Source organism: Anas platyrhynchos, chromosome 8 (assembly GCF_047663525.1).
Source record: "Anas platyrhynchos isolate ZD024472 breed Pekin duck chromosome 8, IASCAAS_PekinDuck_T2T, whole genome shotgun sequence".
Taxonomy (NCBI): domain Eukaryota; kingdom Metazoa; phylum Chordata; class Aves; order Anseriformes; family Anatidae; genus Anas; species Anas platyrhynchos.
In genome coordinates this window covers 13,088,254-13,114,656 of record NC_092594.1, presented here as the reverse complement: position 1 = coordinate 13,114,656, position 26,403 = coordinate 13,088,254, and the positions used below count along the sequence as shown (strand labels likewise).

At 40.4% G+C, this 26,403-nt stretch overlaps 2 protein-coding genes across 6 annotated transcripts in view; one reads left to right on the top strand and one right to left on the bottom strand.

The window, feature by feature from the left end:
* Positions 1-5,153, top strand: part of CLCC1 (chloride channel CLIC like 1) — a 14,620-nt gene extending 9,467 nt beyond the window's left edge. The window contains exon 11 of the mRNA XM_038182912.2: positions 2,836-5,153. The gene's annotated coding sequence lies outside the window, so the exon portion shown is untranslated. The remainder of the gene's footprint in view (positions 1-2,835) is intronic.
* Positions 660-26,403, bottom strand: GPSM2 (G protein signaling modulator 2). Of its 5 annotated transcripts, none has more exons than XM_027463670.3 (15): positions 26,218-26,374; positions 17,361-17,673; positions 10,894-11,115; positions 9,692-9,827; positions 9,119-9,261; positions 8,502-8,625; positions 8,107-8,222; positions 7,308-7,463; positions 6,385-6,493; positions 5,850-5,979; positions 5,150-5,220; positions 3,766-3,942; positions 2,818-2,980; positions 2,481-2,698; positions 660-1,280 (listed from the first exon to the last, which is right to left on the bottom strand). In XM_027463670.3, the coding sequence occupies exons 2-15, from the start codon at positions 17,420-17,422 to the stop codon at positions 1,116-1,118; spliced, it is 1,992 nt and encodes a 663-aa protein (XP_027319471.1). In that variant the 5' UTR covers positions 17,423-17,673; positions 26,218-26,374; the 3' UTR covers positions 660-1,115. The 5 variants fall into 5 exon arrangements, with proteins under 5 accessions (XP_027319471.1, XP_027319470.1, XP_071897745.1 ...); XM_027463669.3 differs by lacking the exon at positions 26,218-26,374 and adding an exon at positions 25,940-26,156; XM_072041644.1 differs by lacking the exon at positions 26,218-26,374 and adding an exon at positions 20,156-20,286.

Genomic DNA, 26,403 nt, shown 5'->3' with positions numbered 1-26,403 from the left:
AGTTTTCAGTAGATAGAATTGCTATTCATCAGCTCAGTTCTGGGGCATCTTGAAATCAAGGGCAGAAATGTGAGAAACTGATGTTGTATCAGTTTGTTTTAGGGATGTTCAAAGCTGAACAAGGAATAAGAAGCACTAAAGCACATGTACCAAAGATGAGCTCACTAAAATGATGGTACACCTGATTGTGGAGCAATGTTCTGGCATTTCTCCTTAGAAGAAAAAAAAAAATATTTCAGTAGAGGTCGATTTTTCAGGGCTTAAAAAACTATGAGAGCAGGTCTGTAAAACTTTACTGTAGAACACCAGTGGTGGTGGAAATGTACCACAATCTATAGAACAGCATTGATAGCTGGTAAATAAATGTACTATTATAAATATACACTAAATAATATATAAATATACTTAGATACAAGTATATGTTTAAAATAGTCTTCTGCTTCCTACATTGCAGTAGTGCAGTACAGTGTAGTAGTACACATTGTACAGTGCAGTTTTATATTTAAGTTAACTAAATACTGCCCAAATAAACCCAGCATAGTTTTAAAATAATGTTTTTGTTTCAAAGAGGAGTAAAACTAGGTTTTGAAATATTTTTTTTCTTTTTTAAATAATCATGACTGCAGAAAGTTTGGAAGAAGAAAAGACAGACTAAGTACTCAAGCTATTTCACAATTACTTTTATTTTTTAAAAAAATTATAAAAGAAAATGGGACAGTTTTCCAGGGAGGTACAAATCAGAAAAAAAAATCAAGTTTTCTTTAAAAAGAACATATACACTTAGGTCTTAACACTAGATGTGGGAGAGTCCACACATCAGCACTGAGAATACCTTGATGACAGCAAAAAAAATGATGTTAATGTTCATCAACTAGAGCAGTTAACAGGGAGATACAGTAATCAGTATCTCAGACACTGCTAAAAGTAGCTGCCAATATAAGGAACAGTGGCAACTCCAACTACTGATCACAAGCATGATGCTGCTATTATACAAAAATGATTAGAAAGGAGACAAAACTACTAATTAAAGTCTTTTGTAAAAAGGCATTTATGTTTTCCAACAAATATAATTGATTCCTAAGATGCTAGTGTACAGTACGAGCCTGTTAATTTCCTCAGCTAGAACTTGGTCCTTTTATAGCAGAGGGTAAGTGGACTCTTTGCTCATCCATTCTCTTAGCTTGTGAACGCAAAATCAGGCTGAAAAAGTCCTCATCTGGTACAGTTGGTCCTTTTGCAGATGATGGAGGAGCACATCTTTGATCATCCAGTCTGGAGCCCTGCAGACAGACCAGGCAATAAAGCTGCATATTTACAGGAATATATATACACATATACACAGTCTGTCTCTCTTCCTCCTCTCCCTCCCCCCCCCATGTATATATCGATAAGTGAACAATATGAGTGAAAAATCATTAAAAGTAAGTTTCTGTTTTCCCAGAGTTAAAGCTATTCATGGATTTAACAGTTAGTTAAGCTTTGGTGCAAGTAGCTAACTAGGCCTTAACCATTCTCAAATGAAGTTACTAATGTAAAATTACAAGTGTAGAAAAATGGTGCCTCCAACTGTATCAGAAAATAAAACCCCCAATTTAGTTCTTGTTCCTATTGCAGAACATGGTTCAACTGTCTTTTGCTGGAAGAATTTCAGTGTTAATTCTATTAGTTCTAGTCTCGTATGACCAAAAACATGGTTGTCTTCTGACATAGCAGCATTGTTCTTTAGGCTAGGGTTGCTACCCTTAGCGCTTCTATTACAAAAATAAGGATTTTACAACTGACTTCCTTCCTTCCACTATACAGGGAATAAAAATAGCTACACTGTAGTAAGGTTTGGATAAGCAATATTAGAGAGAGTTTTCTTCAGACTCATCAGACTGCCATTTAAATGTACTGATGTTACAGAGCAGTTTGCATGAAATGCCTGAGCTTGTTTCTGTGTTCATTTCACACAGCTGCCAGCTCCTGGTCAGATTTTACAAGCTCTGGCTGTGGACTGCAACCATGTCCTTGAATAGAGTTGACTTTGAGATAAAAGTCTCAAAATAAGCAACTCTTTTGTGCTTTTGTGCATAAAGCAGTAACATTAGTACTGGATGACAAGACTAAAGTTTTCTGTTCTTTTCAGACTGAGCACAGCCCAGGCGTATTACATATTTGCTACATTTAGTGCACATAAGGAGACAAAAAAAGAGACAAAATTTATCATACTAATTTCTAGATTTTTTGCTCGACTCAAAAAAAAGTAAATAGACAAGTTGCTAAAATAGGTATTTCATCAGATTATATAAATATATATTTTATATATATAAATATACATACGTGTATGTGTGTATATTTATGTACCTATGTGTATGTATTTACTTCCTTACCCACCAAATCAATTTGTATCTTAAAACACATGAGAAGCACAGAGACTTAGTTGAAGACACTAAATATTTAGGATGCACAATCAAACCCCGAAAGACTCAGACTCTTACCTGGCATTTTATCAATATATCAAAGAAGTCATCGTCTAGCTCTCTGTTGTTACTTGCCATCAAGTGCCCCAGGACTGACTGGCTGTTGTGCTGGTTAAGACGAAGGCCCGGCAGGTTACTGAAGCTAGCGCGCTGGTCGTCTAGGCGGCGGCTCTGGGAGCTGGCAAGTAAGTCCAGAAATTCATCCGTGTGGGGTGAGACTACAGAAGCAGAAAAGGCTGGGGGAGGAAGAACAAAAACAAATGAGCCCAGAAGCAAGCACCCTTCCATTCAAATACAGTTTTAGGATGTCATTCGACAGGAACTGAAAGCTACAGGTTTTGTTTTTAAAACTTACATTTTCTCATTGTTTTAGGTGGAGTAGAGGATGTTGCTACTGAAGCAGCTGAGAATCTGTTCTTCTCCTGGAAGTAGCATCTCTGATCATCCATCCTGTTACTCTGGAATCGACTCAGCAGATCAAAGAACCCTTCATCTGCCATCGTCTCTCGACTGTTTCTCTGGAGAGGAGAGAAAAAATAAAGGTACTTTGAACTCAGAAGTACCTAAACCCAGGACAGCTGCGTGGCAGTTTCATTCCAGTTATGTGTTTGATAACTGAAATCCAGTAAGCTAATTTTTTTTTAGTCGTCCATTTCTATAGACAGAGATTTAGCCTAATAAGAAATGTTAATAATATGGCAAACACTTCTGGAAGGTAAATCTATTAGAAACATTTTGTTCTCCAAAACATTACAAAATAGTGCTATTATCAGTACAAATGGAATTATTCCTCCTCAGCCATTAATCAACCAACAACCCAAACAAATTCCCATGAAAGAGAAGACAAAAAAACAGCAATGAGCAATATCCATTTGCTCCTCAGGTCTGTGGTCAAAACCTCTCTTCTCTTACCAAGACCAAATGACTTTTTTTTTTTTCTTAAACTGATTTTTGTGAAGAGTGCAATAACCTAGAAAATACACCAAATATCTTCCTCTATTTGAATCAGAAAAGCTACTTTTTTTTGTAAGTTAGGAAAAGCAGGGTTTGGGAGAAATTCTAGACATAAAATGTATGTGCAAGCTGACCTGTAACTTGAGAAAATCCCCCAGGAAAAAAACTTCCAACAGTAGAAAAAGCTTAAAGCTGTCACCACCCAGGAGACAAACGAAGAGTGCCAGATTCACCCATCAGTGTTTAAACATGTAAAAGTGAAATGGGCATCTGCAGGAATGTGTTTTTCATAATTTTGGACAAACTGAGATAAGTAAAGGCTGTCATCTCTACAGCTCTCTGAACCTACCCTCTGAGAGTTGGGAAGACGATGATCAATAGAATTACTGGCATCCTGCAAAACTTTGGAGGCGGTGCTGGTTTTGTACTTTTTGCCTTTTAGGCGATTTACAAAATGCAGTTTTGCTGAAGGTTTGGCAACGAGTGGTTTCTGTTTAGCAAGAATCTCACTGTTCCAGTTCTGAACCTAAAAAAAAGGAAGACTCATGAAAGTAAGCCACCTAATTTTGATCAGGTACGGTTACCTCTTACTCAGGTCTTCTTTTCCTCCCCAAAATAAAACGTTTTACAATATTTATTTTATCCAACCACTAGGAAGTAAAAAGTTAGTTTTTAGTTCTATTTACTTGACGTGCAATTATTGATATCTCGTTACCTGAGGCAGGTTAGTACTGTTACTGACCGAAATACGGTCAAGTGGTGCCTTTAATCAAACTCCCTGAAATTTTCCTTGCTGACTGCAGTGCAGGAGCTATAGTTCATGTCAACTCAAAACATGGCATTCTTATCATAATAACTTTTACAAAGCATGAGTGCAAAACAAACCTAGATATTTAATCAGCTTTCTATATAGTCCTTCATATGCACAGAATTCCCAATGAAGATTGGAGAGGAAGAGAGAGAAAAATGCGAGCACAAGAGTAAACAGGAATAGCTGTCCATCTAATTTCAGTGAGTAACAGAATGGATAGCTTTATCAACCTGAAAGCGTTTTCATAAAAGAGAATTCCCCTAAATTCTCTTAAAATATTTTATCTATAAAATGATAATTTCATCCAGAACTAACAAACTTCTGTAATATCTACACAAAAAAAAGAAAACCTTTAATCTTGATCCTAGATCAGAAAGTGTGAACACAATCACAAATCTTTCAGCAATACTGCCTACCCCGATGAAATGACTTCTGAAGCTTATTAAAGACCAACACACATTCCACCTCCAAGCAGATGGTATCCCTGTGCAGCCAAACCATAGCGCTAGTGCCATACGTTCTCTATATCAAAGACATTTATGGAAAGACTTTTTGGAACCTACCACATGAGGATCTTGAGGAAAAAAAAACTTTATAAGAAATAAGCTGCAATATTGTGTCACTAGTTGCTAATAAGACTACACATTAAGCATTTTAGTGTATTTATTAGTGAAACACACTATGTGTATGTTAAGTAAATTGATTGTAGCCAAAGGAAAACTGGTCAGAGCAGCTGAGCTAAAACTTTGGCGTTTTACACTGAGTCACTTTCTGCACCAACCTCAAAACACTTTTTAAAAGGAGATGAAAGGAATTCCTTTGATGCGCACTACATTGATAATTTTGAATATTAAAACTTTACAGAAGCCTTTAGATTTTGTTGCTGTCTCACCAGCAGAACAAAAAGAATAAAATTGCCAACCTTTTCTGGTGTTAATTTCATAAGTTCCATGTTCTCCATGCTGTGACGGCGTCCTACTCTGGGTCTGGTACCTTCAAGAAAGAAAAAAGAAGTTTATCTTGTTATCATTAAGACTTACTGTGTCACCTTCAAAGCTGTGGCAGTTTTCATCAAATATCCAAGATAAAGCAATTCTGAGTTCCAGAACTCAGCGCAGAATAAATAATCACTAGTAAAGGCAGCCTTTAAAACCACACCAATCTCAGGTATGTAAGCTGCTTTCATGGGACACAGAGAAGAGCCAAGGACCTTAGATTCAATCATGAACATCAAATGAACCAGCTTTAACTCTAACCCCGTGTTCCAAAAAGAAGAAATTGAAGAATTAGAAGAAAAAAAAGAAAGACATAATTTTGCAGGTATTAGACAAATCTCCCACATTAAAAAAAAAGGGAAAAAAAATCCAAACACAAAACCCAGGAACAATTAGAAACTGAAGATGAGGGATCATATGAAGGAACGAGGCATTAAGCTGTGATTCACAACATAAACCCATCAAAAAAGCAGGAGGTGAGGAGGTCCCATACTGCAAAAAACAACTAGTTTGGTTTTTTTTTGCTGGTGGGGAAAAAATATAAAGCACCTATAGTCAGAAAACAGTGCAAATAACAGATGCATTTTGAAGTTTACTGTTAGAAAGCATTCGGAAAAAAGCACATACCATGCAAATTGTTATCTACCACGTGGCTTTCTGACATCATGGAGTTGTTTGTGCTGTAGCTTAATCCAAGAACCATTTGAAGATCTGAGAGATTAAGTCTAGCAGTGAGTTCTCCACTTTTATCTCCCACCTGCAAACCAAATAAAATAAGCAGTTGTAAAGAAATATATACATATGTAAATACAAACACTGTCCTTCCAGACTTCTGGGAGAAAAAGGTTTTCCTCACTGAAAACTGAGACCACCTTTTTCATGAAGTACACAAAAACTAAAAGGTTCAAACCAAAGCCTAAACTAACCTCTGCTAGGCTAATAACTTGGATCCCATGCTGATGTTACTGGAGGTGACACTAGAACTAAGGATGCAACTGCAGTGATGTATGGCTGACATAACTTTGAATAAACTAGCTCAGACATTATCCAATATCCTTTCCATTACTCACAATCACATGTACTGACACAACCTCTGTACCATCACTGCGTTACGTGAGAGCAAAAACCATGCAACCACTGTATGTAAGCGTGAGCATCATACCTCTCGTGAAATCTCCAGGTGCCTCTCAGCAAAATGCATAGCCTGGTCATGATTTCCCAGCGCCGTGTACGCGTTCCCTAAACTCCAGCACGCTCTTCCTTCACCGATTCTGCAGAAGAGAAACATGCTCAAGGCTGTCTCCTAATACTCGCTGAACGCTAGGGGTCGGGTGTGCGTGATATTACCAGATTACTGTGCCAGGAACAATTAAGACTATCTTCAGAAACCATTCCACCACCACCAACACGCTAAGTATTGTAATTAAAGGACTGTGATCTGGCATAAGCATAAATACAAACAAATCTTATCAAAACTTGAATTTTTAAATTTACAGCAAACATTTAAGTCACTATTTTCAGTTTTAGAGGCGTGGAACATTTTATAACCTCCTTACTTTGCCTCAGATTGCATACTTCATTGTTTTTCACAAATTTTGCTTCCTGAATTACAAAAAGTGCATTTATGAGTTGTAAAAAAAAAAAAAAAAAAAAAAAAAAAAAAGGTAAGTGTACCAAATATTACAAAAAAACTATTATAGTTATTATTTTAAAATAAGCATTATTTACTACTGGATTATTCTCCCTTCCCCACCCCTTACTATTTTCTTCATTTGTGGAAAATTAGAAGATGTATTCTTATGAAGGTATGCAAAATTATTGTAAGCAAATCATGGGAAAAAATGCTAACATTACAAAGATGATACCAACATAAGAAGATTCAGAGACATCCATTCATCAATCCCCCTTTCATCTCAGATTCATTAGCCACAATCCTTTCACGAGCAGTTTTTCTCTCCATTTGAAAACAAGTTGTAGGGAATTCACGTTAATTCAGATGTCATTTATAGAACAACAACAGTGGAGTTAGAAGTAACAGGATTCAGTTTAAGTGTCATATACATAAAACAATCTCTTAGGACTTACTTATCATTTAATTCCTGAGCAATCACAAGGTGCTTCAAGTGATAATCAATTGCTTTTTCATAGTCCTGAAGCAAAGTGTATGTGTTTCCAAGGCTGTAGCAGGCCTGTGCTTCCACAGCTCTATCTTTAAGCTGTCGAGCCAGCTGTAATGTCCTCCTGCAAAAAAAAAAAACAAAAGTCAGTTACCTCAAAAAAAATCACTAAAGTTTTGAAAAGCGTATTTGCACAACTAAAAATCAGTTGCACAAGTTAAACAAATTATGACAACTTCTAAATTAGCTGCTAGCAAACTACCATCTTGCAAAATCTTAAGAGAAGAAGAAGAATCCATCTTGATTACAACCATGGACTAAATGTGTAAAACCATGTTGATACGCACCACCAACCCCAGCTAATGAGCGTACCTAGGCCAGGTAACCATCTCCAGTGTACTACACTTACTCAGATCATTCCAGAACTTGCTAAGACAGGAATGCTTGTTTCTAGAATAAAGCTGAATAAATGTGTCTCAACAAAAAGATGTCTACAGTGCTGAGAAGAATATATTTAAAGTAACAAAACATCGAAAGATTAGCTCCCCTAAAAGAACCTGAATAGTTAAGTACGTAGGGAAAAATGCTGGGTGGTTGGTTCGTGGGGTTTTGTTGCTTTTTTTTTTTTTTTTTTTTAAACAAATGCAGCTCTTTCCTAAGTATATTTTGAAGAGATGGCTGTTCTACAGTGAGCTATAGTACTAGGCACAACAGAAATTAACTAGACAAGAAGAGGTATAAACTATATTTATAAACAGTCAACTAACTTGTAGTATTCAGAAGCAGTTTCAAATTCTCCCAGGAATATGTGGGCATTTCCAAGATTGCTGTATGCTCTTCTTTCCGCTGATCTATCACCAAATTCTTTTGCAATTAGGAGACGCTTAAAAATGGGAAAGAATTGCATTAATTACTCCATTTTGTACTTCATAGTGTACATTTGCATACAAAAACACATGTTCATTGATTTCCCACCCTATCTGTTCTTTAGACCAACAATGCTTGAAAAGAACAGCCTGGACTTGAGGCTGTGCCCTTAAGATCTAAAGCTTGCATTAAAAAGCTTGTGACAATATCCAAAAACCTACATGTATATAAAATCTGTAGCAACCGGTGATATTTCACAGAACAAACAAAATTGTTGACTAGCACATTGCAGTACCTGTTCATGAGCTAAAACTGCACTCCTGAAGTTGCCCAGAAGGTAGTGTGTGTTTCCCAGATTTCCAAAGGCACGTCCTTGTGCTGCTCTATCACCCAGCTCTGTTACTATCGTCAGGTTCTCTCTGTTTTGGGGGAAGGGAGGACAAGAGCAAGACTCATGACTTTTAAGTTACGTTCTTCTCATAATCACTTAAACAAAAAAATCTTTTTCCCATTTAAATAAAAGTAGATTATTCTACCTTGTCCTATTTTAATAGCCCTTATGCAACACAAGTTTTCCACTGAGTAGGAAACATTTGCTGTGAGATATCCAACTTAACTGCGTTCTTACGCTGGCACGCTCATTTCTAGTGAAGCAGCTACGTTAGATGCAGAATACGTCTCAGCCTGGTTCTAAGAGTTATGCTGAATTCTAACATACAGAAAGAACGTGCCAGCTAGTTAGAGGTGTGCTGAAAATGGCAGCTTGACAAAAAATAACATACTCTCCTGTTTAAAGGGGGGGGGGAAAAATCACAGGTGCATTAGTTCATGATACCACAAACCTCAATATTTTAACAAGCCAGATGACCAATCATATCCTCTCAATCACTAACATTTAAAACTGCTACTTACTCATAATAATCTGCAGCTTTTTGTAAAGCAGTTTTCACATCATCTGGAAGTTCCCCTGGATCGTAAGTCCCAGCACAAGCTACATTTTTCCCTTTAGAGTGATAAACATTCCCCAGATTATACAGCGCTCTAGCTTCTCCGACCTAAAACAAAAACAAGGTATTAAAAGGACGCCTCAAAGACTTGTGTCACAACAGCAATTAGAGCAAGCCACAGAAGGGAGAAGAGGTTTGGTAGCTACTTGTCAACACATGCTCTCATTGCCCAAATTATTCCCACCCGGTCACATTCCTCAATCAAATTGTTTTGCGCATTATTCCCTTCTGATCTGTAAGATACATAATAACTGTTGAGGCCAATTATCATTAAAAACTAAACTTAAAAAATATTTGGGAATCTGGATACTGTAGACTTCTAGGTGCAAACAGCCATCTGACATTCTTATAATCAGGAAGGAATATTTCAATATGCAATATTTAATTCCCCCTGAAAGGTGGCACACTCATTACCAATACAACAAGGTTCACCTTTATTTGTTCGGAGTTCATTTCCAGATTCCTAAGCAATTCTTACCTTATCATTAAGTTCTCTGGAAATATCCAGATGTCTTTGACAACAAACAATAGCTTCTTCAAAGTTCCCAAGTACCTTTAAGGTATTGCCCAGATTCCCACTAGCTTTAGCTTCTCCCAGTAGATCTCCAATTGTCCTAAAATTGCAGCAGAAAAGCACCCAGTAAACAGTGTGCAATTTGAAACCAAGGACATGATCAATGCATGGCAGACAATTCAAAGAATTTACTGAAAGAAATTAAAATTGTGTGTGTATTCAGTTCATTTTATATCTAAAATGCATTCGCATAAATACAGCTCACTCTGGTTACAGAAACATTTGGTTTTGTTGGTGCTGTTTGTGCAGTATTGATCTACCTACTGTAAATCAAAAAAGAAAAAAGACATCACTTCTCCTAGGAAGAGAACATGGATTATGCAGAAAGACTGTCCCAGGATTACAAATAGTTTTATAAAAATACAAATATAAATTTATACAAATAGTTTTAACTGTTTCTGCATTTGACTTGACTATCATTCTTACATGATGTATCAGACCTGCCAGTCTCCCAGAAAGCTCAGAGGAAACATTATATTTCTAGCTTCTAAATAAGCCTAAGGCAGAAGAAGGGCACTTGAGCCACTCAGTGTCGAATATTTGGGGAAAAACACAACAAAAAAAAACAGGTTCCCACAAGAACACTTAGTGAATTTAGGTACCTCTCTGCTTACGGTATTTGAACAGATAAAGGGGGTGGGGAGAACAGATTTTTGCCTAAACTGTGGTTAAATTCTACATTAGGTACTTGTGTCTTTTATTGGATCCATACTAATTAAAAGTTGGATGCATAAATAGTGTATGAAATGCACAGTAGTTTTAGACCTCACAGGATTATACTGTGAGTTTTACATAGAGAACCATGAATGTGCTCTGTCTATTAAACAAGACGGCCAGAAAGACTGAATTTTAGAAACAGGAAAGGGCGGATTTAAAGAAGCTACTTAATTACCCACAACCCGGTGAGGCCTCAGTTAGTACCAGGATTATGGTGCTCCCAGGTTAAAGGGCAATCGAGTTACCTCCCTGACTCCCCAGCCCCCTGCCCTCACCTCCTTCGCTCATTATCTACTGTTAATAGCAGGCTTTGGTAGGCAAAGAAACAGCCAACTGCTCATCCCTGCAAGAACGGGATCAAACAGAGAACATGGTTAAAGCCAGATTACCTTGCAAGAGTTAAATCATGGTGATGGTATTCCAAGGCCTTCGCATATTCATGCAAGTAGAAATAGGCATTGCCCAGCTGGCTGTAAATAGCACTGAGTGTTTTTAAATCTTCAGTTCCCACTTGAACAGCTGCTTCAAAGAAAGACACACCAGCTCGGCAGTCTCCTGCTTTACACAGCCGCTCACCTTCCAAAGCCAGCTCTAGGCAGGAAGCCTCCATCCTGCACAATTTAAGTAAAAAGGGAAAACTGTTATTCTGCATGCAGTACTCTGTCCAATAACCTAAGTTCTGAAGAGATGTATTTTACTCCAAGGCTCTCTATTTGTTCGGGACAGGAAGTCAGCACCACAGTACAAGCAATGAGCTTGACACTCTAATATCAATGGTGCTATGAAGCGAAGGCTGCAATCTAACTTGGCACTTCAGTAGTGATAAGCAAATATTTGTTCTACATAACAGTAGAACAAATGGCTTCAACTATATATTTATATTTAATTTTTTATGTCTTGAGGAGAAAATCCGAAGTCTGCTTCATCCATACATAGCAGCACCTGTAGGTTCTAAAATGCAGAGTATTTTCCGCCCAGGCGATGTCAGAACAACGACCTCAGACTGCTGTGACTACTGGCAAATACTGATTTTGACAAATGTTGTGTAGTATTAGCTTTTTATCAGTAGGCTTATGGATGCAGAACAATCAACAAAATAAGCGTTGTAACAGCAAAACATAGGTGCAGATGGATGTGGCAGTATTTACAGCAAAAGGCAATTGCTTGCTGCTTTCCACCTCTTCCTTCCCCAAAAAAGTGGAATTGATTTTTAGGAAGATAACACAGTTACATGCAAAATGTCTTAAAAACAAACAACAAAAATCTTCCAAGTTCAATATTCCTGTGTATCAAAGATCATGATTACTTTTCCTCAAGCTGTTTCCTATGTAGCTAAGCACTACTTGGCACTTCATTTCCTACTGTCACTGTTAGAAAAATTCTCACAGTGTGAAGAAAAAAGTAGACTTAATTAACAAAATGCACATCAATTCCAGTTACTTAACTGAGCAGCAATAATTTCAGAAGCCATTGTAATATTTTGATTATTATCAGCAAATAACTGTGTGACCATACATGTATAAAATGCTGCAAGAAGCAGGTACTAGTTAATTTGCAAATTACATGTTGAACAATGAATAAAGAAGCTCTTATAGAAAACAGTGGCTACCAAAACACATTCATATACATTTATGCTATTGTGAATTTTGGTGTACAAAAGGCAAAATTTTATTAAGTGTTAATGAATATACACGAACACTTCCTACTTCCCAGTTCTAAGATGTGAGGGAGGTAGGGAGGAGGAAGATGAAGATGACAACCTCAGGGTCTTAGTCTTGAAGCAATGTGGTTCTCTAGCTTTTTAAGGCTGTATGCACTTGAAAAAGCTCACAAAAATGCCACCATTCTACTTTCTAGAAGACTTTTTTTGAAAAGAAAATCAGTAAGAGACATCCTCTAAGTGTTATACAAGCGTGCACTTATATTTCCAGAAAATGTTGGACATCAGCCTTGCAAATTTGTATCTTGTTTTGCATTTTTCTTCAAGATGGACTGTTTTGGTTTTTTGGCTTGCAGTCCAGAACAGAACATTTTGCATGATTTAATATATCTTTGTTATATCATTATTTGATATTTACCTAGTTTTAAGAATAGATCTTCTGTAATTCTAGCCCTAAAACAGTTTTCCTTCATATGCAAGATCAGTAATAGCAGCAATCACAAACGCTCAGTACTCCAACAGCTATTTTAACAGCAACACCAGAAGACAGCTGTTTTGTCAAGATACAGAAATGCAGTATGTGACAGACCCGCAATGTTTGCATTTCTTTGTTTGTCTAAATCAGAAAAAAAACAATCTACACAACATTCTACTGAAATCTGAGTAAGGAGGAAGTATTTTTGAAAAATCCCAAGTTTCCAAGAGAAATTGAAGAATTTGGATCGAAAGCAGAACAAGCTACTAGCACAAAAGAGTACCGTACCTGCTGGTCTTCGACATTCCACAACTCAAGCACAGTGAGATGACAGACATATTTAACTTTTGCAATTAAAAATACTGTATGCGTGGCACCTGGTAAAGATGCAGACAGCGAACAAGAACTCAAGCATGAAGTTCTTCCCAGGCCCAGCTTCTCAGGTTGGATATCCATACCACATGCAGTATTTCTAGGTTTGGAAACTTCTCAGAGCAGTTAAAGCATTGCTAGGTTGCTAGAACAAACAACCTGGTTTTCACTACATTGTGCATTTGTTGAATGTGAGACAGAAAAAGGCAGAAATGATTAAGTACAGCATGTTACACCATCAGCAACTCAAGGTTTAAGATTTAAAACACTTCATTGGGTAATCTTAATCCTATCCAAAGAGGTTCTCTCCGGGCACCTCATGTTAACTGACACGTCCAATTAAAGTGATGGCTAGGAAATATGGCGCTCCTTCCTGCAAAGATTTAGAGCATTATACAATCACATTCATTTCCTGCAATTTTTAGCTTGAAGGGATTACATTAGAGCTTCCAGGAAAATGTGCATATGGCATCATAGTCACAACGCTGTACCAGGCTCCAGTTCCATAAGGGAATTGTTATGATTTCCAATTTGTGATGCAACAGTCATCAAATCAATTAAGAAAAGGTATAGACTAAAACGGTACAAAGATAATATCAGAGAAGGCTATGAAGCAGGAATTTTCAGGTACCTCTCCACTCAAATAATTTCACATTATTCCAAAGACAGCCAAACGCCAAGGCAGCATTAGGCAGCATTACCGTTTTGGCACGGAACTTGAAACAATCTTCCGACTCTGCAGCCCAGACTTAATATAACTTCGAGAAAGGAAAGATGTGGTTGGTTGTGGTTTCATACAGAACCTAAATAGCTACAAAGCCAAGTCTTATACCCAGGCTGATGAGAATCAGCTGTTCTTACAGGGCGTCAACTCAACCAGAATTACAGGAAGTAAATGAGAATAAGAATTAGCAATTGCTTGGGTATAAAAGAACTCCAAATGTAATATTACTATTGAGAACAGCTCTGGAAAGGCTGCATTAGCAGGTAGCTAGAACCTGTACAACAAACTAAAGCTACACAGCCATCTGGATCTGTGCTCACTGACCTTCTACAGTTTCAAAGTCTAAGTAAGCTACTAAAAGGGATGAACAGAGAAAATGAAATATTTATTTTCATCTTATTACAGTGGCCTGCACCCAATATAAATATTTTATTCACACTACATAAAAGCTTTGGAATTACTTAGTTTTGTTTGCTTGTTTGTTTTTTACCACTGAAGAGCACAAAGGTTTCTTCAAAAAGTACAGAAGTGGACTCAGAAAAGGTGGTGTTTGTTTGTTTCAGTCCTTGAAAGACTGTTAGGAAAATCATGCAACATTTTAAAAAGAGGCACATAATTCTACAGTCAAAACCCTGTCATCTCTTGTTCTCAGAGGCTGCTTTAACCATCATTTCCAATGGCTGAATAGCATGTCAGCAGACTAAACAGGGCCAGGTTATCAATGTTTTAGGAAGTCATTAAATAGTTACAAGGAGAATATAAAATTACTTTCTCTGTTCCCAGAGCTGAATTGAATTACTTATTTATTCAATACCGAACGGCTAAACAAAAGATACATTGAGCCCATAGAGACAAGAGGAGAACAAGACCCATTCATCTGGGTACTTCTAATGAAATTCTGTTCCTGCTAAACAGGATAAGGTTCTTCCAGATATTACTGTGGAAATACTCTTACAGGGCTTCATTTTATTATTCTGCTTATAGTTGCCTCGACCTGTTCTCTGAAAGACTGGCATCTCCTGAATAATTTCTCATCTGTAAAACTACCTCATCCTTATCTCTCCCTCTAAGCTCTTCATCTTGCCTGGCTCCCTTATGCTTTTTTTTTTTGTGTGTGTGTATGGTTTTATTTTTTGGTCTTGTTTCTCATCTTAGCAAAAAAGAAAGAAAACTGGTAGGAAATAAGACAACAGAAAACAGCAAGAAGATTACACTGATTATTACAGTCTAAACACTACTAACATAGTTTTACCCCATTCAGTCCCAACTAAGAGCATTTCTGAACATTTTTGCTATTGGGGGGAGCTGCCGCATGACTATGCTGTGAGACACATGGATACACAAAACACATGGACACAGAAACAAAAAAAAATCCTCTCTAATTCAGAGGCATAAAACTGCTACTGCCAGTGAATCCTCGCCAAAGATCCCACGCCATTCGCCACTCCTGCCCCTGCTTCTATGCATCGTGCAGAAGCGTATCGCACTGACCACTCCAACCAACCTGCTGCATGTCCACTGCAGCACTGTGCTTAGTCAAACTCTTCAAAAAGTTTTAAATTTTGGTGGTGTATGGACTCAGCAGGCTAAGACAAATTAGTTCTGCAAATATTTACTCAACAGATCACTTATCAGTCCAATTTATTAACATCAGCATTTTATTTTCAGTCATTAATCTGTTCTGATTAACCACATCAGAACAACAAATAGTTTCCTTCCGTCACTTTTATGGCTGCTGAAGTCAGCTCTAAGTTTACATGGGTCAGATACCTGCAGTGAGGGGAAAGAAACAGCTCGCCCAGAAAGAAACTGACCCAGAGCAAACCCTTCCCTTAGGAGTGGGCCACCAGTTTCTTTTAAAGTCAGTTCCACTACAAGACCAGTAGGAAAGAAAAAGCAGTGTGAGAATCCAATGAACCTGGGATAAAAAAAAAATAAAACACCCCCTGATACACATTCGCCCAGTAATCCGTTTTTTCCTGGATTAAATTTTAAACTACAAACAAATCAAATCTTTTGAAATTATAGGTATTAAAGCATCATAAAAGTCTTATTTCTATACTGAATTAATTTGCAGTTTCTTCTTAGGGAAGTTTAATATTTGAAAAAATTTAAAAGGATTACTCCTCAGTGACTTTTAGATGTTCATCAGATTACAGTTCTTACAGAACAGTTTAATAAGGCCACGGATATTTTTGTTGTTAATCAGCACCATTCAAGCCTGGACTGAAATACAGAATAAAGCTGTAGGACACTTTGCCTTGGCTGTGCTTGCCATACTTTTTAGAAGTTATTTTCGGCTTGTCAATTTGAAACAGGCAGCTGGCCATGCCGCTTTCTTCATCCATTTACTTCCACAAGGGTAACCTGAGCAGCCCCTGCTTTAACTGGAGAGCGGGGCCGTGTGGGGTTGCATGGGGATGGGCAGGGGCACCAGCTTGCTACACCCCAGAAATGCTGAGCACAGCAGAAATGTCATGCTCAGACACTCAGGGATTCCTGCAGTCGAAGCCACAACATCAAGTTTTTAGCAAAATAACGAGCAGAAAGTAAATTACATTTGCCCATTTTTTTCCATATTGAGCACGAAAAAGCTCTTCCTGCTGAGTGCGCTGCTGAGCAGACCCAGCACTGCGCTTCTGTGGAGGAAGGCCAATCCATCAGCAATCCAACGCTGTCACAACAGCTGGATGAGAATGTTCTCAAAGCACCTCCCTGTTTTCCAGCATTAATTTTAAGCCACAGCACGTGCTGTTGTACAAGTAAGGGTAGTGGTTTGTTCCTGTCAGTTAGCCAGGAAAAAGCCCCCAAGCACAGCTGCCTGGGGGCGAGGCTGGGGGAACGTAAAGAACCGCGCTTCCCATTTGTGTTCAGAACAATCACTGCAGTGTTCCCGCGCCCCTTCCTGCTGAATGAGCAGCAAGATTTACCCTCCCCAACACCAGCCAGCCAAACACCGTGCGCTACACAATGTTTCTGTTGTTCTGGCTCATTAGAGCGAGGCTGCAACGCTAACACGCTATCCCACGTCTGCAAAGGGGATTCCAGAAGAAAAATGATAAAAGCTCTGGGAGGGAAATGGCACATCTCTTGACTTGCAATAATAGCACTGTTCTAGTCCCAAGTATCACAGCAGTTTTTATCTGTCAAGCATAACTATTATAGGCAGGGAAAACGGTGCTGCTCTATGTGACAGTGCAGCTAAAAAGTCATCATTCATAGCAGCAACAAGGGGACAAGTAGAGAGGACATCAGCAGGCAGAACTCAACCACTTGCACAGGCAGCCCAAAAGCTAAAAAGAGAGAGCACATATTACCAGGCAGGGATCACACCTCGTATCATTCTGTCACAAGCCCAGGCAGAAAGACAGCGAGGTACAAACACTCACACATTATTCTGTAGCTGCACACAGCTCCAGCATTAGGCAAGCCTGTAATTGTGCCAGTATAATCTGCTGTGCAACAACAGTGAATTTTTGTAACTCAAAAATCAAGAAAAGCAAAGAAGGTGTCATTTTAGCTTGCAGTTTCATTAGTACTGGTAACAGAAACACCGAGCTATTTGCTTGTTTACTTCTCTACCACTAGCAGTACTCAAGCACCCACACTGATTTAGTTGCCTTACCTGTATCGCACATGGAAGGAGCGATCTTCACGCATGCTTATCAACACATTACTTTCCTCCATCGAGTTGCATTATCAGCAGAGCAGGGACCGCTGTTCTGCAGCAGGTAAGTGCTCTGCTGTGGAGAACTGCTGTCAGAACACCATTCCAGTCAGTACATTAACAAGGTGGAGCACAGGTATCCTAAGCTCCTGTTGAAATACTCTTCTTTGTTACTAAGGTAAGGAAGTCACTGCCAGACACATCTCACGCTTTCAGAAACATGTTCAAGTTCTTGCATCTGTGGCCCTTTCAGTTCCATTCAGCTGCGTTTCTGCAAAGGGAACACAAGACGCGTGGCTTGAAGTCTGACAGTCAGTTCATAACTCATAACCACTCGCAGAGCGCTGCTCCCACCAAGCAGGAAGTGTCAATCAACAACTTGAAGCTAACCCCGGAGCCAAAACCTGCTACATACACACGGCAGTTCTCGTAGGCAAGCAAGAAAGCAGGAAGGTTTAATGAAAAACAACGCTCTCTTTTCTGCTGGAAACTTGGAGTCATTTATCTTTGTTAGTACTCCTTGGCCTCATTCGATTCCAAGTAAAAGGCTTAAAGGATGAAAGCTGCAGGGTGAAAGGCATAGTAGGAAGCAAATCACAAACTGCTTCACATGCAAACAGCCCTGTTGAGACCATGCAGCTTCCCCGGAGTCAGAACAGGCTGACACAATCCCACCTAGAGATGAGCTGTTCTGGAGCTCATCCCGCCTTGAACATGAGGAGCACAGAAGCCAGCAGATGTTTAAGCCCTATTCCCCTTCCCCTCCTTCCTCAAAAGGGATTTTTTTGTTTTGCTTTTTTTTTTTTTTCCATTGGCTTCACATTCCAGAACGCCACAACGTTGTCATATGAGCTCCAAACTCGGCTTCAAAGGGATCACAGCAGCCAGTACTCAGAAGTCAGACGCGTTTAGGCTGGCAGGGAAAGTAATTTACAAAAAAAAAAAGCAAACAAAAAACACCTCTATTCAAAAAGTTTACCCACTTTAAAGTATATTTTTAGTAAAAGAGTTGACATATTTATTGCTCAGCACTAACGTTACCTTCCTTTGCACGTAAATGCAGAGTTGTGTAACTCACAAATGCATATTTCATCAAGAGATGGCGGAGATGTCACAAAGTAAGAGCAGAACTCAGATTTAAAGCTGTCACCAGAAGAAAATGCGTCCGTCTTTAACTGTCAGTGCAGGCAGTGCTTTTCCTCTCATGAGCTTTATCAAGTGCCAGGAATGAAGATTTGTGCTTCCCATCCTCCTCCTCCTCAAGAGCATCCTTCAGACCGCCCATCCACCTTCCTCCCGTCAAACACCTCTGCCCTTCCATGCTCCGCAGCAGAGTTACTTGCCATCAACACGTGGGTGTGGGCATGTTTTTGCAATTACGAAGTGTGACACATACATTTTAATACCATTACAGCCCACGTCCTGGGAAGACTGCATTACTGCTATTCACCCTCTGGAAGCCTGTCCAGAGCACTCACACCAGGAGACAGCTCTAAGTCACCCATGAGCAGTCCTGGTGCTCAGCAATAGCAGGGAATTGAAAGTTTGTTCGGCTGATGGCCACCCTCACGTACCCTACAGCGTGCCACCGACCAACAGGTGTGTGCTTGGGCAACTGGTGGGGCTCAGGAAATAATGGCTGTGGCAAATTGTTTGTCCATTTGCTCTGTAATGGTAATTAATAATTTGTATCAACCACACCAACAGGCAATCAGAAACAAACCTAAAGCACATTATTTAGAGTGACGGATTAAAAATTAAGGAGGCAGGTATCAATGAAGCCTTTTGCAGACACGATTTCAGGTGTAAGCTGGCCTTGGAGGATCACACTTCAGCAAACTGAGCCTGGCTCTTTCAGTTGAAGCACGGTGACTTCACGTATCTCCTCTATAATCCAGCCCTCCAGAGCTGGAGATCAGCACCTCTGAGGGCGCCGTACTTGAGCAGCACAGCATCAGGAGTTCAGGGAAGCTGGGAAAAGTCCTACCATATCTGCGTCTCTCACAGTGAGAGTTTCTCCTAAACTTGTTTTTAATTAAAGCTTCATACAGCATGAGAAAAGCACTTGTGATTACTAGGAAACCTCTGCATTAGTGCGAAGCAAAAGCTTTACATTTATTCTCTCCACAATCTGAAGCAATGAAAAATTCCTATACACCTAAAAGAGCTGCCTTTCATGCAAGCATGACTGCCATATTGTAGTTGCACATACAACTGGAAAATGCCCAATTTTACTACTCCAGCTAACAAATGCAAGAAGTCCTAGCCCCTTTTGCCATTTTAAAATGGGTGAGAAAAGCACAGAGAAAAGAGTGGGCTTCCTTGAGAAGTGGAAAATTAACTGAACTAGTGTTCACAGCTACACAACAGCAAAACATCGAACAAACAAACAAAAATGAAATACAGCAAGGCAGATAGTAGGCAAAGTGGCAGAGTTCATACCCCCAACTGACAAAATAGGCACTCTAATAAACTCCTTCTAATAAAGAAGAAAACGGTGAGCCACAGAGGCTTATCCATCCCGTCAACAAACAGGTAAAGGATCTCTAAATCAAACCATCAGTAAAAGCTCTCTCAGCATCAGCTGGTAATCACAAGGCAGATGCAGAGGGAGATGTTTTTTTCCCCTGCATTTCCCTAACTCAGTAAATGCCTGCAGCTTCATTGGCTCTTTCCCTCACCCCACGGTCTCCCTGAGCCCGAACTTTCCCCTGCGGAGCTGTCAGACGATGCGAGGACATTTCCGTGCTCACCTACTGCTGCTGGCTGGGCACCCGGCGGCTGGCTAGGAGAATTTCACAGTTCACTTCTGCCTGCCTTTCCCTAAAGGAAGCAACCGAGTCATGCCTTCCCCATCCATCTGCTATTTTCACAAAGCTATAGGGAAGGAGCATCTGCCAAATGAAGTCATCACTGCCTGAGAGATATAAGTTACCAGGGGAAAGGAAAGTACAGATTGAGGCAGTCCAATCACACAAATTCTATTTCTGTACATAAACTAGCTACAGAGGTTTGCTGTTTCGAGATTGAGGCGAATTTTCCAAGGTTGAACTAAGTTTGAATTTCCTTTCAGAGACAGGCAGGGGTGGGAAAGAAAAAAAAAAAAAAAAGCTTGTAATGGATTACTTGAAAATAAAGAAGAGTTTTGCAGCCCTTATGGAGAAAAAGAGACTAAGCAACAAAAAAATGTAGTGACAGCTGTGTTACCGAAATACAGAGAGTAGCTTGACTCCAGACGCTGAAATTATAAAGCAGCATATAAACATAAATAGTAAGACCAGGAACACCAAAACCACAACCAGAACCAGACAAACCAAAATTTCAGTCTTCAGTGTTGCCCAAGGATATTTTTAAAAATCACCTGAGCTAACACAAATAAGCCAAAAAAAACTATATCAAGTTTAATATTGTATTTGCACAGAAAACAGCATGGTCCACAGTGTTTGTGCAGTAAGAAACATTCCCCTCTGAACAAGCCTTAAAATAACCGTGCAACATGTTGGGACATGGGCTAGGTTTTGCAAACCTTGAGCACAGCAGATACAAGTGGTGCAAGTGGGACAGGCAGATACGAGGAACGCTGTAAGAAGATGACCAGCGTGGTGACTCTTGGAAGCTGAATTTTATATTCCTCTCTGCACGACTTTTGACACAAGCTCAACAGCTGATAAGCTAACAGCAAACAGAAACCACCTTCACTGGTGAAGTGAATTTGAGGTTTTATTCAGGGTGAGCTATGCCGTGCAGCAATCCCTGCTCTGATATACTGGCTTCTTTCTCCAGGTGGATTTCCACATGGAGCAGATACCCTCAGAATAAACCACGGGGCTTCTGTGAAAGGACTGGCTTCGAAGCACGCGAGATGAGCAGCGCTCTAGTCCGACACAAGCGGGCTGCACCCGACAGACTGCACAGGAAAGCGGAGGTTCGTCAACAACCACCCCACCTAGGTGCTAGTCCGACAAAGGGCATTCTGCAGAGCTTGTAATTCCTGCAGAGCATGGGCAAGACCCAGCCTAGCACATCCCATGCTATCAGGCACACCAGACAAGCTGTAAATAAATTAATACCAGTATACAGTGTGCCTCATTCAGATGCTTCCTCCTCCGCCCCAATTATACTTGCTGACTTATAAATATCGGGCCCTATGAAACCAAGTCACATTACTGAATACTGCAGACAATCCTAAAACAATCCTGGCAGTAAGATCCCTTCCAGTCTTAAAATGCTAAAAAAATACACAAACAAACCAACCAAAAGAAACCTAATAGGTGGTGAGTATATTGGAGACCAATTTTGCTCACAGAGCAGTGAGGATCTCGCTGCATCCACAGCTGAAAACGACAGCATGGGCTTGAATTCACTGCTTGAGAGCGCAGCTCCAGCACCAACACCTGCTCCCGAACTGCTAACACAGTGCTGCATTATGGTAAGCATGAATCACAGAATTTCTAGGTTGGAAGAGACCTCAAGATCATCGAGTCCAACCTCTGACCTAACACTAACAGTCCCCACTAAACCATATCCCTAAGCTCTACATCTAAACGTCTTTTAAAGACTTCCAGGGATGGTGACTCCACCACTTCCCTGGGCAGCCTGTTCCAGTGCCTAACAACCCTTTCAGCATGGTAACAACAGAGAGAATTACTTTATTGCCCTGTTTCTAAAAAGGCTTGATCTAATTTTTATGTTCTTTGGTTACCTAAACCCAACTGGGCTTGCTGCATGGCGGGTTGTATACAAGGTTAGCAAAAGCTCGTTGCTTCAGTGCCCTTTTATGTGCACTCAGTCCTCCTCCTCCCCTCACGACTCTTTTTGGCCTACCACTCCAGCCAGCCTGCCTTATACAATATCATGGTAAAGGCAAACAGATGTGTCGGAGCATTTCTGTATGCCCTCTACTGTTATCTGTATATATTTTCCACTTATTCTGCAGATGAGGAGTAGGATTTTTTTCTTCCATGTTTGCGGAGTACCTAGTTGAGCAGAGTTTGGGGCTTCAATATGGCAAGCCCTTTAAACTCTACACATGCGTTTTGTTCGTTTTTTCTCTCTGCCGTTACAGGGTTGTGCAAGCGTCTCCCTTAACAAGTTGGCATTGCTTAGCATTACTTTCAACATTACTCACAATTATCAGCCTAAAAGACACGCAGAGTCTTAATGACACACGTTATTTCTGCCAGATCATAAAAAAACTATTCCCAACAACCATGATAACTGATTCCAGAAGCATCTTCCCACTGTGAGTCAGAAGGAAACTCGCCCGCATTCTTAAGGGTTATTTTCTTTTCCTTCCACACAAAACACCCAAGCCATAAATAAAAGCTGCATATATATATGCTTTGAAACAAGAGAAAAGTACATTATACATGAAACCAAAGGAGGGAAAAAAAAAATCAATTAAGGAACTTGCAAATATCTGGCAAGAATCTGGGAGCTCTGCTCAACCCTAAATGCCCTATTTTCACCCAGCAATCAGAAGCGTAAATACATTCCCTATAATGGAATCATTAATTAAGCACAGAAAGAAATGCCAGAAACTTAGGAGAGTGATGCAATACATAAGTGGCAAAGCCCCACATATCCTCATTGCTAGCATGCTCAGCAGAGCACTGTCACAGTTGCAGGGCAGCTCCATTAGCTCCAGCACGAGGAGGTGCCCTGCCAGGCAGCACTCGGTCCTACAGGTTTGTGAAAAGAAATACTTCAGGCACCTGGCAGCGATGCAGGCCCTATCCTGACTTACAGGCTAAGCATGTACTGGTGACAAAAACAACCAAAACTATCACACAGATTTCCACTACATAGAGTAACACAAAGCAGCAGCAAATGCACATGATACCAGACTGATACCCAAGTACATGAAATATCCAAGTGCAAAGGCGGACTTCTCAGTGCCTCTCTCACAGAGCAGCTCTCAGAACAGAAAAGAATTAATATTTAGCTGGAAATCAGCGTGCTACTTAATGTCTGTAATTGCTGCCTAGTGTGCAAGCTAAAGAACCGGGTGTAGCTAACGCACGTAACCACAAGCATTTTTATTATACGGACAGTTCTGCAAATAGTTTACGTAAGCCATCCATTTAAACTCTGAAGTAAGGCAATCCCGCACCAAGACAAAATACGAAAGGAAGAGCGCACAAAGTGCCTGCAGCACAACATAACTAATATCCCTACATCCCTATAATAAATCTAATCAGGCAACTGGGAGCTCATTCTAAATGCAATAAGATTAAGATTTCAGATGCAATATGCTAGAGTAACATCCTCTGTGCATTAAAAAAAAGAGCAAAATAGCAAAATCTAAATAGCTTTTTTTTTTTTTTTATGTATTTGATACATCAAGTTATTAGGATTCCTTTATTTTTATTTTTGATTGGAATAATGAGTTCTAAGTTTTTACACATTGTCATTCCCAGACTGAAAAATATTGTGCTGCCAGCAACCTCCTTTCCAAGCATCCCAAAACAGGAGATGAGATTCACAGTTTTCAAGCACTTAAATGCCACACCAGCCTTCAATGACGATTCACAAGAAAACAGTATCTTGTGATCTTTTTCTTCTTCTCACATAAGTTTTAAATCACATTACCACAAAATCGGTACGAGTTGTGTAACCACGACCTGATCTTAAATTTGAATCTCACTCCTTCTGCTTGTCAGGGACAAGCTCATCATGCAAATAATGGGGTTTCTCTTTCTCAGCCATCCAAATACCTTCAGTTTGGTAAATGGAGCACGTTATAAGATGCAATAGAACACCAGATGGGAAAAGTTCAACGCAAAATGTTGTAAATATTGTGCTTAAGCTGATGGAGCATGTTTATCGCAAATCTTTCCAACAAAGTGTTCCACTTAGCTCAGCTCCTTCTTGGCCTGTAACATCTGTTAATAAGAGATCCTGGGAAGTAAAGAAAGAAGCCAGACTGAGACTGCACAAGCACCTTGCAAAGAGAGGAAAAAATCAATCTTAAGATCTGATAAATCAAAAAAAAAAAAAAAGTCTTTCTATAGAATCACAGGCAATAAAACACACTAGCATGTACAGGTGAAGGAACAGAAGTGATGTATCAAATTTCCTATTTCATGCTCATTCAGAGATTAAGCAAGCATTCAGCATAAAGAACTAATTGCCACCCCAGCAAGAGTTTATCCTGCAAGGAGCAGGTGTAGCTCTTACAGCAGCTGTGTTACACAACTGAAATGATTCCTGATTGCTTACTGCCACCAGCATCGCTTGGTGCATCACCTGTGTCCCCTAGTTTGCAAGGACCAAGAGCAAGTATTAACATTCCTCACCTCTGAGCCTACAGCTGAACAATGTGCAGCTACAGCCTAGGTGCGGATGAACACATAGCACAGAAAGAAGAGCAGGTGCTGTTTTTCCAATCGTTTGCTTTTTATAGACACAGGTACTGTTTATTTATGGCACAACGCCTATGCAGATTTAAGGAAAAAAATATGTGTTGAGGTGCCAAGTTGCAAATTGCTTTGCATATTTATCCCGACATTTGGGATGCAGGTGCAGGTCTTTTTAGGAGCTGTTCAAATCCATTTTTTCAGTCTGTGTGACAGATGTTGAACTGGCCTCTTTTTGCCTCTGTTGCCCACGGATTTATCTAACTATATTTTCACATTGTCACACAGATACTCTTGGTCACGACACTGTATGCTGTCCAGTAGCAGCCAACGATTGCCAGGTAAGATACAGCCTCCAAAGTGTTGCTTGCCTGGAACAATATCCTGAACAGCAAGACAACAGTAGGAAAAAAACGTGGTGCAAAGAAATAAAAGAAGACTTAGAGAAGCTTAGGTAGGTCATGTACGATTTTCTTCCCCATAATTTTCTTCCCCATAACTCTGCTGTGTGAACATTTCTCCTTCTTATCAGTAAAAGGTTCAAATTACACAGAAGTTTTATGATCTGAACAGGATCCCTACTTTTTAAACAATCAGATTCAAGTCCTAGGAGGCAACTTGACGTTAATCATCTGTTCAATACTATGTATGTCTCAGACCATCTCTTACCAGCTTTTCCACTTTTTTCCTGTATTTTCCACTATTTGCTTCCTTTTTTGATGTAATCATTTGCCTAGCTGACTCATTCTTAAACACCTAAATGGAAGTTGCAGGCTTTTTCCTTCTCCTGGAAGCTTGCTATTCTTTCATTCAGGGACCAGTAACAGCCAGAGCAGGTTAATCTTTCTGAAGGCCCTAAGATCAGCACCCACTCCTTGAACACAAACAACTTCATTGAGATGTTAACGCTAGAGACTACTAAAACCAAAACCATAGTTACCAGATCCGGGCATGGACGTGGAAGGTGAAACTGACCGCAGGACAGCTACAAGAACTATGAATGAGAGCAAGAAAAACATACCAACACCTTTGCTGTTAAATTAAAGAAGCGGAAAAGCAGAAGCTAAAAATGATCCTGTTGTAAGCAAAACCAAAGGGATCATGAGAAGATTGTGCCAGAGCGAAAAAAAACATCTCATGCTCAATAGTCAGGACCGCGGCCAGGCAGCCTTTAGTTACTTATTTCTTATTGCTGATTTCTTGTGAACGCCGCTCCCCGGCGATCAGCAGCGTTGCGACGAGGCCTGGCCGAGCCGGGAGGGCCGCGGGGGCCGTGGCGGTGCCCGAGGGGCCGCTCGCTGCCCGCCCCACAGCCACAGACGCGGCGCGGTGCCGGAGGCTCAGGCCGGCTGCCCCCGGTGCCTCAGGCGGCCCCGCGCCCCCGCCGCGCTCCCCAGCCCGCAGCCCCGCCACCAACACCGGGGGCCCGGCCCAGCCCCCCCCTCCTTTCGCCTCACCTCAGCCGGGCTCCGCCGCAGGCCGCGGCCCCCCCCGCGCGCCCCCGCCCGTCTCCACAGCGACGGCGGCGGCTGAGGGGAGCGCGCGCGCGGCCGCCCCCACCCCGCCCCCGCGCAGCCGCGCTTCGAACCCGCCAATGGGCGCGCGGCCCCGGCCCCAACGGCCGGCGGGAGGCAGCGCCCGGA